We start from the raw sequence: 15,307 nt of genomic DNA, 5'->3' as shown, positions 1-15,307 counted from the left end.
CAAGAGCCCATTCTGTAAATGTGTGCGGCTGTGGAGTGTGGACAGCTCTCTCTGGGACTTGATATCCACACAGCAGGGAGGCAGGAGGACTCAGTTTCGCATCTCAATGCATTAGGACAGCGAAGCTGGGATGGGGATAGGGTATAGCTGCCCTGACTCCTCACTGGCCAGGGAGAAGTGGACTGGCTGAGGGCAAGCAGCAGGGGTGTGAATAAACAGGTTGGTTCTAGAGTGCATAGAAGCCTCTCGGATGAGGAGGAGCACGCCCTTTGACCCCAGGCACACATGGCCCTACTGTAGCTGGTGACCCAGGTTCCATGGGCATACCTGCCAGGGCCAGGCCTCCCCTGTCTCTCCCTCCTCTGCTCCACCCCTCCATCCCGGAAAAGCGTGGGGGTACCAAGGGCAGGAAAGCCAAGCTAATGTTGTCCTGAGAATATCCTTAGTCAGGGCTTATTTTAATCGTTAATCTTTAACATAGAGGATAGGAAGCAAAAATAGCACTCCTGTGGAATGCTAATTTGTCAGGATTTTGAAGAGATTGCCTGTGACTAAGTTAAAACATCTTATTAATGTATTATATAATCTCCATTGGAGAGTCTCCATACCCTTCAATGAGTACGGCGTGATTTTACACCCGGGGCTGATTCGGGAAACAGAGGACAGAAACCTAAAGGCCCACCCGAAGGGCGGTGAGGCCGCTCAGCACAGGGGCCAAAACACAGCAAGCGCCCCAAACAACAGGTGCTATTATTTGGAAAACCATTTAAATAAATACATTTTCTTCTCCAACTTACCTTGGCCAAATAAGCTTATATTTTGAACATAAAACTATTTTTGCTAAAATAAGCTCAATGGATTGTAAGTCTGTAGAAATGAGTCATCTAAGTTCATTAAATCAAAGAGCAAACTCTCTCATTTTCAGGACGATGTAAGTAACGATGCTGGCTTTCCAGTGAGATGAAACCCTGACTCATTAGCTTCAATTACATTCACAATACTGTATTTATTAAAGGCTGGGGGTGTGCGGAAGTACACTGACTTCTTTTTGGAAAGTTCTCAGCAACCAAGGTTAAAATAAGAGGTTTCTTCTCAAACTCATTAAAATAACTAGAAAACTCTCTTTCCTAAGCAACGTGATTAGTCAAGGCTAACCCAGAACTGATTCAGGTTTTTGTTCATTTTTCATGGCTTGTAGTTCTTTAAAAGTTCTTCTAAGCTCTTTTTCATGGCTGGTGGGGACAAGGAGTGAAATGATGGGAAAAAAATCTTAAAAGATGATCCTAAAATGTTTTGGAGTCTCCTAAGGCTCTACAATAAGTCAAGGGCCATTGCTATTAATTCTGCTAAATATATGTATGTGATCATGTAGGCAGATTAAAAAAGATACAGATTTAACAATAGGGTATAACGTTTATTTGCTTTGAAAGTAGAATGTGATTGAATGGTCCAGAGTTTAAAAATGAGGACTCTCATTGAGAGCAAAGCAGTCAGAGTGGCTAACAGGCCTCATGGATTAATTTGCATGTATTTTCCAATTTAGCAAACTGAAGAGGCATCATCTTCACAGGCCACCTGTGTGTGTGTCAGAGATGGTTTTGCTTGGATGACAGCAAATCAGTCATTCGATTCAACCAAATCAGGCGGGTATTAGACAGGTGAGTGAAAAGAAAATCTATTAGGAAAAAAAGGCTAGAGTGTTGATCTGACGATCCCAAAAGACCTCAATCAAGGGAGAGCTGAAGCATACATTCTAAGTTCAGTCTTCATTTTTTAATAACCTTTATTTATCCAACTGTATTGGTATTACCTGGGGCACTAATGCATCTTAAAAAGGAAGGGGAGCTTTCCAGGGAGGATGAACTTCCTGTGGCAGACATCACTGAGCTCACCTGCCTGTCCGCCCCGCCTCCCTCTGTAAGGCTGCACGCTGCACTTCCCAGCTCCTTGGAAAGTGAGGGTGGCCTCGTGACTCGTTCTGAATACCAGGTTGCTGAGGACCCGAAAAGCCTTCCTGCAGGCTGGAGCTGGCCTGAGACTCGCCCCAACTGCCATCCCTGGCTGTGATGCCCACAAGGTCCCTGAGTGTGGATGACAGCAGCAGAGCACCACCCATGTGGGATGGGCTGAGTGAGGAGTCTCCATGTTAGTTAATAAAAACCCACATTAGTAATAATAAAGATAACCAGATGCAAAGTGCTGGGTGAAATGTATTTGTCTTTATGATTTCCACGTAGTAACTGAACACACCAGAGTGAACACTGTCAGCACAGCTACAGGCAGCTTAGGAAACGTGGTCCCAGCTCAGTCTCACTAGTGCGCATTTCCCTTGGAAATGAGTTTCTTTGTGACGGTTTTAATCTTTTTTATTTCCCCAGTCTCCAAGGCTTGCACAGTCCAGTACAAATGTTTTTGCTATTTTATTATCATCAGGCACAGATGTTTACCAATTCCTAGGAAATAAATGAAATCAACAAAAAGTCCTGTGTCAATAGAACGCATTTCCATGGAAATAAATTTGATGAGCTATTACAGTTTGATTCAGTTTAGCTATCAGACTTACACATGAAACACGAAACAATGCTAACAAAGTACATTTGTCAAAAGGTTTAATTTCCTTTAAAATATTCCCCATGCTTTTTTGTGCAAGGGTTCCACTGATTTCTTTGGTTTTAAACATTATAGCTTTGTTTGACCTAAATATATATAGTTCTGTTTGTAGCAAACATCAAAAATCAAAACAATTAAACAAAATCTCAAAAGGTAAAAATGGAATTATTGCTTCAATATAAAAAATGCTCTATCCCTTTGGGTACTATTACTATTATTGCTTTGTTTGTATTGAAAAACTATCCTGGAAATCAAGGAAGGTAGCCCAGAGCTCCCTGCTGGAAGTATCGTTTTGTTGTGCATCGTTATCTATTAATATGACCCCACCTGCTCCTACTCTATCCTGATCTTGTCCTTAAAAAATAAGACAATGTGAAATAGCATAAATAAATAAGTTTACCTAGTGAGATACAATAAATAGGCTACTAGATAGGAATAAAAAGTACTGTGACATAAAGCCCTTCAGTGCTGTACAATGGAACAATAATAGCTTTGGATTTTCAAGGTCTCTACATATAGCCTTTGTTCTAGAACATGGTTTTGCTGCTGGTATGCAGTGGTTGGGGGGAGGGGGAAGAACGCACTTCTGGTCACTTGAAGATGAGACACAGTGGAAACAACTGGAGAGCCTGCCTTTAGGGGTTGCCTGGGTATGTACCATCATCAGTTTTGGACTTTGGCCTAGAGCGTACATCTAAGGGATTAAGAAGACAAAAAAAAAAAGTCACAATGTTCCTTCAATTCTTAGTGGTTTCTTGGTCTCCAGATTAGCCACGGAAACAGGAAGACGTCAGCTCAGAAGTTCTGCTGCCTCCTCTTCTTGGCGTCCATGGCGTCCAGGATCGGCTGCCTCTTCACGGTGTAGCGCTGCCGGAGCTCCTCGATCTCCCGCTCCATCATGGGGTCCAGCGCTTTCAACCGCATCTGCAGCTCCTCTAAACTCAGGTTTTTTAACTGGACAGAGAAGAAAACAAAGGTGTCACTGTAGTAAAACCACCTACTACATGTCCAAGCCTAAGGAGTTTAGCATAAATATTTCAGCAAATTCTTTACAACAGTTGTGAAGTATGGTTCAACAGCTCAAACAGGAATCCATTCCCTAAAGAACCCAGAAGCCGGATCTCGTAAGAATCTCAAGTAATTTGCAACAAAATGATCAAAACCTCTGCTTTTGGGACAGAGCAAAGGAGAAAAATGTATCTGTTGAAAAAAAAAAAAAAAAAGGCACAAAGACAAACCCACCAACAAACAGGTTGTTGGGTGGCCTGCCCCAGTTCGGAGCGCAGCAGAGGCCTGGCCATGGGCAGCGTCACCCCAGGGATGTCCCGTGAGGCCCCGGGCAGCGCCATGATCCTCCATGTGACCGTAAGCGCACATTTCAAGCACAGCCGGGAAATCCCATGGCCAGCCTTCTGATAAAGCGCGGTTTTAAACGAGCGCCCCCGGCGTGCCAGCCTGCTACGAACAGCGCTCCTTAAGTACTGCCGTGGGCCTGGCGCGTGTGGCCACGCTGGGGGTGTGGACAACGGCAGAACACAGGTCTCACATCACGTGTGTAAGGGCGATACCATCTGTTCTGAGGCATAATAGGATTTATGGCATTTCGCCAAGCTTTACTGTATCGATTTCTATGTTGAAACAGCAAGATATGGATTATCTCCTGGGAAACACATTTTAGGGATGTTGTCTAAGGGCTTATGGGATGTCCTGAAATATGTCACTGAATGCGCTTTTATCTTCTTAACATAAAAATCTAAAACCCTGTTTCCTTTCAAAACTGAATATTAAAGCAGTGGTAGCAGGCAAGTAGTTTAAAAAAGACACAAACTTTGTGACTATGATGATTTATGGAATGCTATTCAGATCAATACGTACTGTGGAGTTAAGAACTTAGAAATGAGCTGAGGGTAACACAAGGGTAAACATTTAAGGACGCACACGGGCCCTGTATGAGACCCCACCATGTGGGCTGCAGGTTACAGAGAGGGGGCCAAGTTCTGCCGGGTCACCTGTGCTGTTTTGGGCACACTGTCTGTGGCTTTTACTTTTTAAAAACACATTCCCCTCCAAACAGAAAGGTGCCTGGCTACAATTCGATGGAACTTGGAGAACAAAGAGATCCCCTTTCAGGAGCTGGAACCCAGCTGGTTTTGAAGGAGAGCGCTTGAGGCAGGACCCAGGACATGAAAGCCCCCCTGCACCCACACCCACCCACACCCACACACACACACACACACACACCCCGCTCCCAATGAGGCAGAATGAGGCAGGGGCTCAGAAGAGGAGCCTGGTGGGGCTGGGCAGTAAGGCTGCAGAGGCCTTGGGGAGCCCAGGAGCCCAGGCCAGGCAGGGGGTGGACCCCAGGGAGCCACCATGGGCTCTGGAGTAGGAGAATTACGTAACAGCAAACCAGACTAGGCACTAAAATGATAACACTTGCAGCTCAGCTTTTGCTTTAAGAAGGCAACTGTCTCTGGTTATTTTATGAGTCAAGTTAGAAAACACTCTCATTACTTATAGTCCCTAAAAATAGGAAGTAAAACCAGCATTTCTCAGCTCATCTTCCACTTTACCTGGCCCCAAGTGACTCCTGCTTCCAAAAATCAAATCCACTCTCAACTGAAAAAGATCCTGGGGATACTGCAAAGGATGAGTCACAGCCTCTGAAGGAAATTCGAAAGAGGAGCTCCAAAAATATTCTGCGGCATGGCAGTGCCTCGGAGAGCGCGGAGGCTCTCGGGACGAGGGCTCCAAAGGAAGACACTCTCCTTTGGCGTACAGCAGTTCTGGTATGTGGGAAGTGAACCCTGTTCATTTTTAGTCAAATGTCACAAAAATAACAATCCTTTCGTATTATGCTATAATGCACATTTTTATATAATGTACTGTAGTATTACATAATATGCTTTCTTCATTAATTTTGAATATAAGTACTAATCATGCATCTGTTATATGCACAGTATTATTCAAATCACTGTGGAGGCAGAAAAAAACAACAGGGAACCCTGAAATTCTGAGCTGCACCAACAGGTGGTGTCAAGTTGCGGAGACCACCCAGCCGTACCCACACAGGATCCCACCCCACTCTGTGCTCTTAAAGACATCATCTCCTTTTCAGTCCACACAATCCTTTCCATCGTTGAATTTCTACATAACAGTTCTATGGTTTGAGTGGGATATGGCTCCTGAATTTGTGCAGAAGTTTGTAGCTTAAACCCCAAAATCATGTTAACGGTAGTAAGAAAGTGGAAACTGAATCCAATTGCAGCGTTGACGAGGTGGGCCTGGCGAGAGTCCGGTGGTCAGGGAGGGCCTTCCTGTGAGAAGGCAGCTTTATGACAAGGCTGCCTACAAACGCCTGAGTCAGGTCTAGCCGCTCGCTCTCTGCTTCCGTATGCCAGGACACTGCCCTGCTGCTGCCATCCTCTGGCCTTCCGGGATGGCCAAACCAAAGGGGCCCACCTGACCTTGAACTCCACAATGATGCACCAAAATAAACCTCCTTCCTTCACAAATAACTTGTCAGGTATTCACCATAGTGCCAAGGAGCTAACTAACATAAATGCACACAATATACATAGCACAATAGTATCTGATTCTAGTGTCATGTTTTATCCTGGATTTATACATGAGTTTCATGTTCCCACTCTAGATATTCCAAAAACTTTAGAATTCAGATATCGTACATGTGCCTAGAAATTATACAAATATACCACTCAATAATACGACATGAAGGTGAGTAAACAGAAATAAGAATTCATGATACAAAGGAGTAAGTTACTCTAGGATGAGAATAAAATATCACAAAAAGCGGATAACTATCAGTATTTTGACAATGTTTACATTAAGACACTTGTACTACCTTTACTGAGGCAAGCTGCCAGTATTTATAAATATAGTATTACAGTAAGGGGCTAAGTTCAGGGAAAGAAGCTCCTTGGAAGAAAAATGTTCCTGCTTTGCATTTTCAAAATGTGAAACTGGTAACAAGCAGGTCAGGGATGCTGGTGAACTATTGCTTGCCATCAGTAAGAAATTAGGGATTCCATATAAGTAAACCAATGAAGCACTTAAGTATTAGCTCTTGAAGTGACAAAACCTTATCTTAATACTTTGAACAGAAAATCTTTACAAAATATTTTAGAAAATACTCTGCCTTCTAAAGCAGAGGACATAGTACCTAAAATAACCTTTCCTTAGAGATGAATCAACCTTACTACAGCTATTGCTAATCCGTGATGTATATTAATTTTCTGCCTCTTATTTTGGCTTTTTGTCCTCATTCCAGAGCAAGCTGTGAGCATCTTTTCGTGGCCATCGCTGGACATATACTTCACACTGTTTGTTCACTGAATGGGAACCAGAGAACACCTGGACACTTAACGAATCACATTAATAAAAACAGGCTGTGAGTGAGAGCCTGAGGCTGTTTAAAGAAAGACAGAGCAGGACTTTGGTGCTGGAGCTTGTCACACCTGTTTCTAGGGTTTTGTTTTTTAATCTGATTTCAGATTTGGGTCTGTGTGAGGCTGGGGTTACAGGAGATCTGACTTCTGCACAAGCTACCTACAATGGTACTTCAAAACGTTTGTGGAAGAGGGAATTAAAGGATAAGTTTATTTTGATGTAAATATTTTGAAGTCTACAAAGAAATAAGGTATTCAAGAAGCTGGTGGAAAATTTGTATTTTTCTAAAAAGTGTGGATTTCAAAACAATTTTTTTTGCACCAAAATAAACTTATCTTTTAATTCTACTTCCCCACAAACTTTCTAAAGTATCCTTGTATATACCTCTGTCTTCAGTGGGCTGTTGGAGAAAACCAGGAGAATCATTTATTAAAGTGTTTATTGGGGCCTGCATTGTGGCACAGTGGGTTAAGGTGCTGCTTGGGACTCCTGCATCCTGTATCGGAGTGCCCGTTGGTCCTGGGTGTCCCACTTCTGATCCAGCTCCCTGCTAATGCACCCAGGAAGGCAGTGGAAGATGGCCCAAGTGCTTAGGCCTCTGCACCCACGTGGGAGACCCACATGGAGTTCTGAGCTCCTGGCTTCAGCCTGGCCCTGCCCTAGTTGTTGCAGCCATTTGGGAGGTGAACCAGTAAATGGAAGATCTCTCTCTTTTCCTCTTTCTCTCCCTCTCTCTCCTTCTCCTTCACTCCCTCTGCCACTGTCTTTCAAATAAATAAAATAAAAATTTTAAAAAATCAATAAAGATATTTATTGAAATTTTCTATAGACCAAACACAGTAGGTAAAGGGACGAATCAATGAAACATTCTACCTCCCACAAGGTCCTGCGGCAGGACAGGGCCACGCACCGCTAACTCACTGAAGGATGAGTGAGTTGAGAAAACAGGAAATAGGATGGGAGAGCAGGAAGAGGCTGCAGGGAGACATACAAGACACCCAAATGCCTGGCATCTTTGGAGACATCTAGCAGTTGACTGGGGTTTGAGAAGAATCCACAGGGAAAAAGGACAGAAGATAAAGCCAGAAGGAGGGGGCAAGGCCACACTGCTAAGGATCTCACATACTGCTGTAAAATTTCCAAGTCGAGAAAGAAATGCCAGATAATTCTGAGTGTGTGTGGTGATGAGATCATATCTGAGCTTTAGAAAATCTCTTCAGTAACAGGTGTGGAAAATGGGCAGCCATGGGGGGGAATGGAGCAGGTTACCCCGGCTGCCCAGTGAGGAGACAAGAGAGATGTGAAAGAGGCACGGGGGTCCTTCTTTGCGGACTGACTGGGTATAAAGGATCAGCGTTAAGGATGATTCTGCCTTCAAGCCTGGGTAAGGGAGAAGCAATTGATACTATTAATAACACAGGATAGTGCATGAGATTGATTTCAATCCTGGTGAGTTTAAGATCAGTGTAGAAACATCAGGTACGGATTCTAATTTCTGGTTTTGGAGGCCAGGTGATGCAGACTTAGGGGATGCTCAGCGCGAGGGCTGCACATGGTCCTGGATGAGGAGAGAGTTAGCTGGGGAAAGAAGGGCTTCTCTGATCTTACAGTCTGCTCATGGTGTCCAAAAGAAAACCATTCCCACACCTTTGCATTTGTGGCCAGAGGCTCTGCTTATTTTGTTAACAGAATAGTAACATTTGTGGGTTTCTAAATGATTTTAGATTTTGGTGTGGTATAGACACACACACACATGCACATGAGCTTACCTAGCAGAATTGTTTACTTTTCATATGATGGGTATGATTTATAGATATAAATTGCTGGCTAGGTTTTGATTTCTGATTAAGCCCCCAAAATACATATTTAGTCCTCAGTATTTCTGTAATTATCAAGCTTCCCACAGGCATCAAAAATGCCTCTGGGAGGGAACATGGCAGAAGTGGCCCTTTGAGTCTCCAGGAAAACAGTTCTGCTCAACACTTTAGTAGTAAAAAGATTCACAAGGCAGGCAGAATTTTATAGAGATTTATAATGATAAAAATGGCCCTGAAATAGTATACAGTCTACTATCACCCTTCTAAAATGTTAATTCAAATTGAAACAGTTTTGTGGGTTCTTAGGACAATAATAGGAGGAAAAGTTGAATTTCTTGACTTAATATTATTGTGACAAGTTTTCCTTCATCAAAATCAGGTTTCTCAAAAACTGGAAAAGGAATTCTTATGTTTATGAATCAGCAGAACTTGTGGTAAAAGATTTTAATTTATATGTTTTTAATATAGGAAAGAAATGTTACTGATGAGAAATCTTTCTACAATACATAAAAAAAAGCTGTGTTACTGTAGCTATGTGCCAGTTTACGCATTCCAAATTAAATGCAGAACTGAACCAGAGTTAGAGTAATATTTTGATCTACATTTGTCAGAGTGCAGCATCTATTAAGTCAGCAAAAACAAGAATTAAAAATATGCAGCCCCGGGGCAGGCGTCTGGCACAGTGGGTAAGACATTCCATACTGGGTGCTTAGGTTTGAGTCTTGACTCCACTTTGGATTAGGCTTCTTGCTACTGAGATGTAATTCACACATCACATAATGGGTATCCTGTTAAGTAAACAGGGGTAGGCATTTGGCCTTGGGGTGCCCACACCCCATACTGGAATGCCTGGTTCAAGTCTAGGCTACCCTGCTTCCCATCTAGCTTCTGCTAATGTGTACCCTAAAAGACAGCAGATGGCTTGAGTACTTGGATCACAACCACTACGTGGGAGATCCAGACTGAGTGCTGGGCTCCTGGCTCTGGCCTGGTCCAGTCCTGACTGCTGTGGGCATTCAGGGAGTGAACCAGGATATGGAAGATCTCTGTCTTTGTCTCTCTGCTTTTCAAATAAATAATAAAATATGAGGCATATTTTGTGTGTTTTATGGGATGTGAGCAAACGTGCAAAGATGAATAAGTCATTGTGGAAGTGTTTTTAAATATATTTTAGGTTAATTCTATTTAGTACAATTTCATTTTGAATTTAATAATAAAACAGAACCTCCACAACATGGTTCTTAGCCCTTCAAGCATTAACACTGGAGAAATACAGCAGTAGGACCATCTTTACACGTATGGAGAACACGCAACTGAGGGAATGGAGACCGTCACCGACGTAGGACCGGCTGGAATACAAAGGTGGCAGTGGCAGGGGCCGCGATCTCTCCAGAGTCCAAAAAAAAGAGACAAGTTTCTGCATTACATTGTTTCATTACTTCAAGCTTTTTTCTTTTTTCCTGTTTACAGGAAATCTTGCTTTTCCTGAACATTTGAAATGACAAATACCAGGGGGCATGACATATTAATGAGGGCAGAGAATAAAATCGATTCCCATTTTAGGGTTTAAACTGAGATCAGTTTAAATTCAATTGTATGGGCCTGAGATAATCAAATTCTGAGATCCGGGATTATTGTAAGTCATTGCTTATGACTAAGTCGTTTGTTTAACAGAATCCTGAATTACAAAGTCAGGTTATGAGTTAGACTCATAGCATCATGGTGCAAAAGAGAACCTGAGAGATCATCTGTTCCTTTCTTGAGGTGAAGAAACAAGAGCTTGTTTGCTCAAGGTCAGGGCAGAGACATGGTCTGTCCTCTGGGTCTATGCTTTCATTTCTATCATAACCTGTTAATTACTATATTGTATACAAATTCATGGAAGAAAATATCAAATATACCCTTTCAAGTCCCTGCTGTGTGTGTGTGTGTGTACTGGACCATCAGTGCAACCAAACTCATGAGACAGCAAAAAGTGTAATAAAAGCAGGCAGCTAGCTCAGGTGCATGACCCTTCTGCTGCTGTCTGGTTCAGAAGGAAAACAAGACCTACAATTCAGTTTGATTTGTATAATCTTTGAGAAGGGCAGACTCCCAGTAGTCTCAGAGTATCCAGTTCTGACTCACTAGGTCACAGTGATTTAAAAAGACAAGTTTTGTGCTTGTTTCAAAAAAAGCCTAACAGATTTTCTTGGGTAGTTTTAACGTGGAAGTGAGACGAGAAAGAGGGCAGAAGGGAGTGGAAACATGCTGCTTTCTATCAGAGGACAAACATAATTTTTAATTCTGCAAGTTCCAGCTAAGTAATTGTCTAATATGAAATTTCACTGGAAGCTTGGTCATGTTTCCAAGCAGCAGAAATTACTAGATAGAAGTCCAAAGTGACCAAGTTTGACATTCTTAATCCGGCACTGTCAGAGAGCTCAGAATGTGCAGTCGCCACCCGTGGGATGTGCTGCTGAGAAACTCCCAGGGTTCTCACTCTGAGCCGAAAGGGAAAGCCCTGCATAGGAGACTCTCATAGAACAGTCTCGTGCAGCAGAGTGAACAGCGGAAGCTCAGAGAAAGAAAGAACTGTCATCTTCCTTGTGCTGCAGGTCAGTAGGCAGGCGAGGATCTCCCAGCTCTTATAGAAAGAGTGTTTAAAGCAAACTAAAGACTTCAAAGAAAAACCCTAAACCTCTTACCAATAGCTGGAAGGATGGATGGACACTTGCTCTTGAGTTATTATGAGAAAGTCTAAACTACTTTTCAATATAAGTCAACATTTTGTCCAAAATCTGTTATAGTTTGGAACATGAGTGATAGCTTGAACAAGTAACTTGTTGTTAGTGATGGCTCTCATTACAACATTTCATCCAGGAGGTAAGATTATAGGTCAGTTCTCAAAGATTTCACATTTTTTAGTGTCTCTTAAAGAAAAAGAAAGTCCAAGTTAAAGATGTGCAAATTAGTACCTCACGAGCTCTTGCCTTAAACAGTAGTGCAAATACCCCAGTGATGTGAGAAGACAAGAGTAAACCAACTCACTGGTGATTTTGACAGTTCACGTTTTTAATAATTAGAATTATTTCTGAATTCCATGTGAAGTATTTGAAAGGCTGCTTATTACCGAACAGGAAGAGCTGTCAGTAAAATTAGAACTTTAAAAGTCTACTATAAAAACCTAAAATATCACATTCAAGTGACAAGATGGAATTACTTTCTAAATTGATTTTATCTAAAGATCTCTAGGGGACACATTTGGATTTTTATATTATTTTATGTTTTGTCAAAAACAGCCAATTATATTAGTAATTTTTTCAAGTCTTAATCTAAAAAAATAGTAGAAACAGAATTACGAAATGTTATAAATATTATGTTTCAAGACTTAATGAATTTATGAGCTGCTGGAATAATCAGTCTGTCAATTTCAAAATTAAGAAGAACCACCACAACGAAGCAAATGGTCTTACACGTCAGTGTTAACACATTTAGTCAAATAGCCAATCAAGACAATTCTGTACAAGGGTTGCCGTGTTTACTGGGAAAACAAATGCTTCTAAGCAACTGTTTAAATCAATCTCACAGATGCTACAGACCTTATTAGTGGCCCATGATTAAAAAAATATGGCTTGCTAATACTGTATCCTGACTCATCTATTTTCCCATCTGCTAGCAATTCTAACAAGATGAACGATCAACAGAATGGCTAACAACGATAATTTTCTATGGCAATTCTGATGCTGAATCGCCTATAGCATTTTGCAAGAGTCACCAGCACAGGCCTCAGACTGTTTTGTGGCCTGGAGCTACACACTCCTTTTCCCCTTAATATTCCATTTGAAAGCTGAAATGTTCCCTCTGTTGATCAAAATCTGGTTTGGTTTTAGGGAACGCTGTTCACAAAGGCTGTCACCTTCATGTTACTAACAACACACCAGAATACTAGCAAAAATGCAGTGGAGTCCACTTGAGCAGGTGTGTATCAACAGGCTAGGGAGCTACCAGCAAATAAGGCAGAAAAACAGGGACAACAGGTTGTACTTAACAATATGCATAAAACAGTAATATATGAAGGCATTTTCTTGATTTAATTTATGACCCTGAGAAGAATACAGTAAAGGGCTTTCAAGTCAATCCAAATGATGATGAAGCCTGTTTAAAAAAACCTTCCATTTAAAACACGCCTTTACAAAAATAATGAAGACAGTGATCATTTCAAGCCCTTGACACACACAGAACCAAAGCTGAACTCCTCGGTGAGGTCCCTTCTCAAATATGATCTTAAAAGTTGCACTAACATTGAGTTTGCTTGCAAACACCCCTTTCCCAAACATATACCATTTACACTGAGCTGAGTTGAGCAGCTCAGGTCTTTGGCTGGCAGAGAGACTGTAAATATTTTGGGATTCTAAGTGGAAAATGCCAGGAAGCACTATCCTGGCTATTTAACCTCAGGGCATCTAGAAAAAACTTAAGACATGTAAATTTTCACACCCAAGGAAAAGGGAGAAAACTGTTTCCCGTGGGTATCAGTGACAGAAAAAGGGAAAATGCTACCTATGGGTCATTTACAACATGCTGAGTACTATTCTAGGTCCTGTGTGATTTAATCCCAGCAATCACCTTATGGGTAAATATTATCACTCCATGCTACAGGTGAGGAGACTCAGTGGTACCCTGTGACCTGCTCCGGGCCACACGGCTAGAAGTGCTCAGGCTGGCCCTCGAGGACAAGCCCAGACCCACTTACATAAACTTGGAATGCAGCCTACTGAGAGCTGTTTCTTAGATCTCCTGAAACTACAAAAGCAACTCAAAATCCAATTATCATTTGAAATAGCTGTTAGAAGATCATCTATCGAGTAAACAGGGAAACATCACTTAAAAAAAAAAAAACTCCGAACTTTTCTCCCAGATTGTACTTGGTGAAGCATTTTACTTACAATATTGTATTTTTAGCCATAACTGTTTTTTGTGAAATTAAGTGCATGCATGATTATCAGGCATTTTTCTATTTAAACAGTTCTCCAGCAAAATAAACACATTCCTACTTAGCCTTTGGCAGAGGGCGGGGTGTGTGTGTGTGTGTGTGTGTGATCCCATAATTTTATCAATGAAAGTCATAAGAGTCGGACCTTGTATCTGTTCAGAGCATCCCGTAGCTGTCTTGGTGCTGTGTTTGGCTTGGATCTAGCAGATAAGCTACAAACTGGTGCATGTCACTGCAACTATCCTGTCCTAGACAAATCGTGGTCACCTGTTTCAAGAAGGAATGATGAAACTAGTTGCAGTCCTCGGTGACAGCTGACCATCCGTCCTTTTTAGACTTTTCAGTTTCTAGTAAGTAGTTTTGCTAAAATATCAGGAAATACTTGTTTCATGCACAACTCTAATATTTTGTCAGCAGCTTTAAAATTCTAGGTTCAGGACAACAAGCTCTCAGTAATTCAAAACCAAGTCATAATTAAATCTTCCTAGATATGTTAAGGGCAACTTAAAAAGTTTTATTAACTTTGATGTCTTATTCCTGTAATTTTTTTGAAAGAAAAGAGAGATGAGAGACGAGAGCGAGCAAGAGCTAGAGAGATTGAGATTAATCTTCCATCCATTAGTTCACTCTTCAAAAACGTGCAACAAGCTGGGGCTGGGCAAGGCCAAAGCCAGGGGCTAGGAACTCCATCCAGGTCTCCTATGTGGATGGCAAGAGCTCAGGTACTTGGGCCATTACCTGCTCCCCTTCACAGGCACATTAGTAAGAAACTGCAGCAGAAGAGGTGGAGCCAGGACTCTGATATGGGATGCAGGTGTCCCGAGCAGTGGCTCAGCCAGCCTTGCCCCCTATTTCTGTGATTCTAGTGAACACTTTGTTTAAAACAATAATGAAGCCATAAATGAGGGCTTTACTATTGAAGTGATTGCCTTTCTTTCCACACTTTTAATAAAAAGTCTATGTCAAATCTTTGTTGTGGAAGACCACAGACATCTTAAAAACCATGCTCAGGGTGGGTGTTTGGCACAGTGGTTAAGATGCTGCTTGGGACACTCACATGCCTCATCAGAGTGCCTGGATTCAAGTCCTGAGTCCACTCCCAATCCTGCACTCCTATAATGTGCATTCTGGGAGGTGGCAGGTCACAGCTTGCATACTTAGGTCCCTGCGACCCACATGGGTGGCTCAGATTGAATTCTGGGGTCCTAGTTTTTGCCTGGCCCAGCCCTGGCTGTTGGGGGCATCTGGGGGAGTGAACAGCGGATGGGAGCTCTGTCTCTGTCTTTCAAATAAAAACTTAAATACATAAATATTTTGGAAAACAACAGTGCTTAAAACATATCTGCAACTAGCTCACTGGGGAGGTGAATCGTCGTGGAGCTATTATATAAACTGGCTTAGTTATTCTCTAATCACAATTTTTCAGCTGTGTTATGCCAAATTTCCCTGACATATCCCTTAAAGAATCCTGGGCAGACTGCACTCATTTTTGGTCACT

At 42.0% G+C, this 15,307-nt stretch overlaps 1 protein-coding gene across 1 annotated transcript in view; it reads right to left on the bottom strand.

The window, feature by feature from the left end:
- Nucleotides 1-2,178: 2,178 nt before the first annotated feature.
- Nucleotides 2,179-15,307, bottom strand: part of STK3 (serine/threonine kinase 3) — a 317,866-nt gene continuing 304,737 nt past the window's right edge. Inside the window, exon 11 of the mRNA XM_062188183.1 lies at nt 2,179-3,564. Coding sequence (XP_062044167.1) covers nt 3,406-3,564 — 159 coding nt within the window. The 3' untranslated portion in view covers nt 2,179-3,405. The remainder of the gene's footprint in view (nt 3,565-15,307) is intronic.

Source organism: Lepus europaeus, chromosome 4, assembly GCF_033115175.1.
Source record: "Lepus europaeus isolate LE1 chromosome 4, mLepTim1.pri, whole genome shotgun sequence".
In the NCBI taxonomy this organism is placed as follows: domain Eukaryota; kingdom Metazoa; phylum Chordata; class Mammalia; order Lagomorpha; family Leporidae; genus Lepus; species Lepus europaeus.
This window is presented reverse-complemented; position numbering and strand designations above follow the sequence as displayed.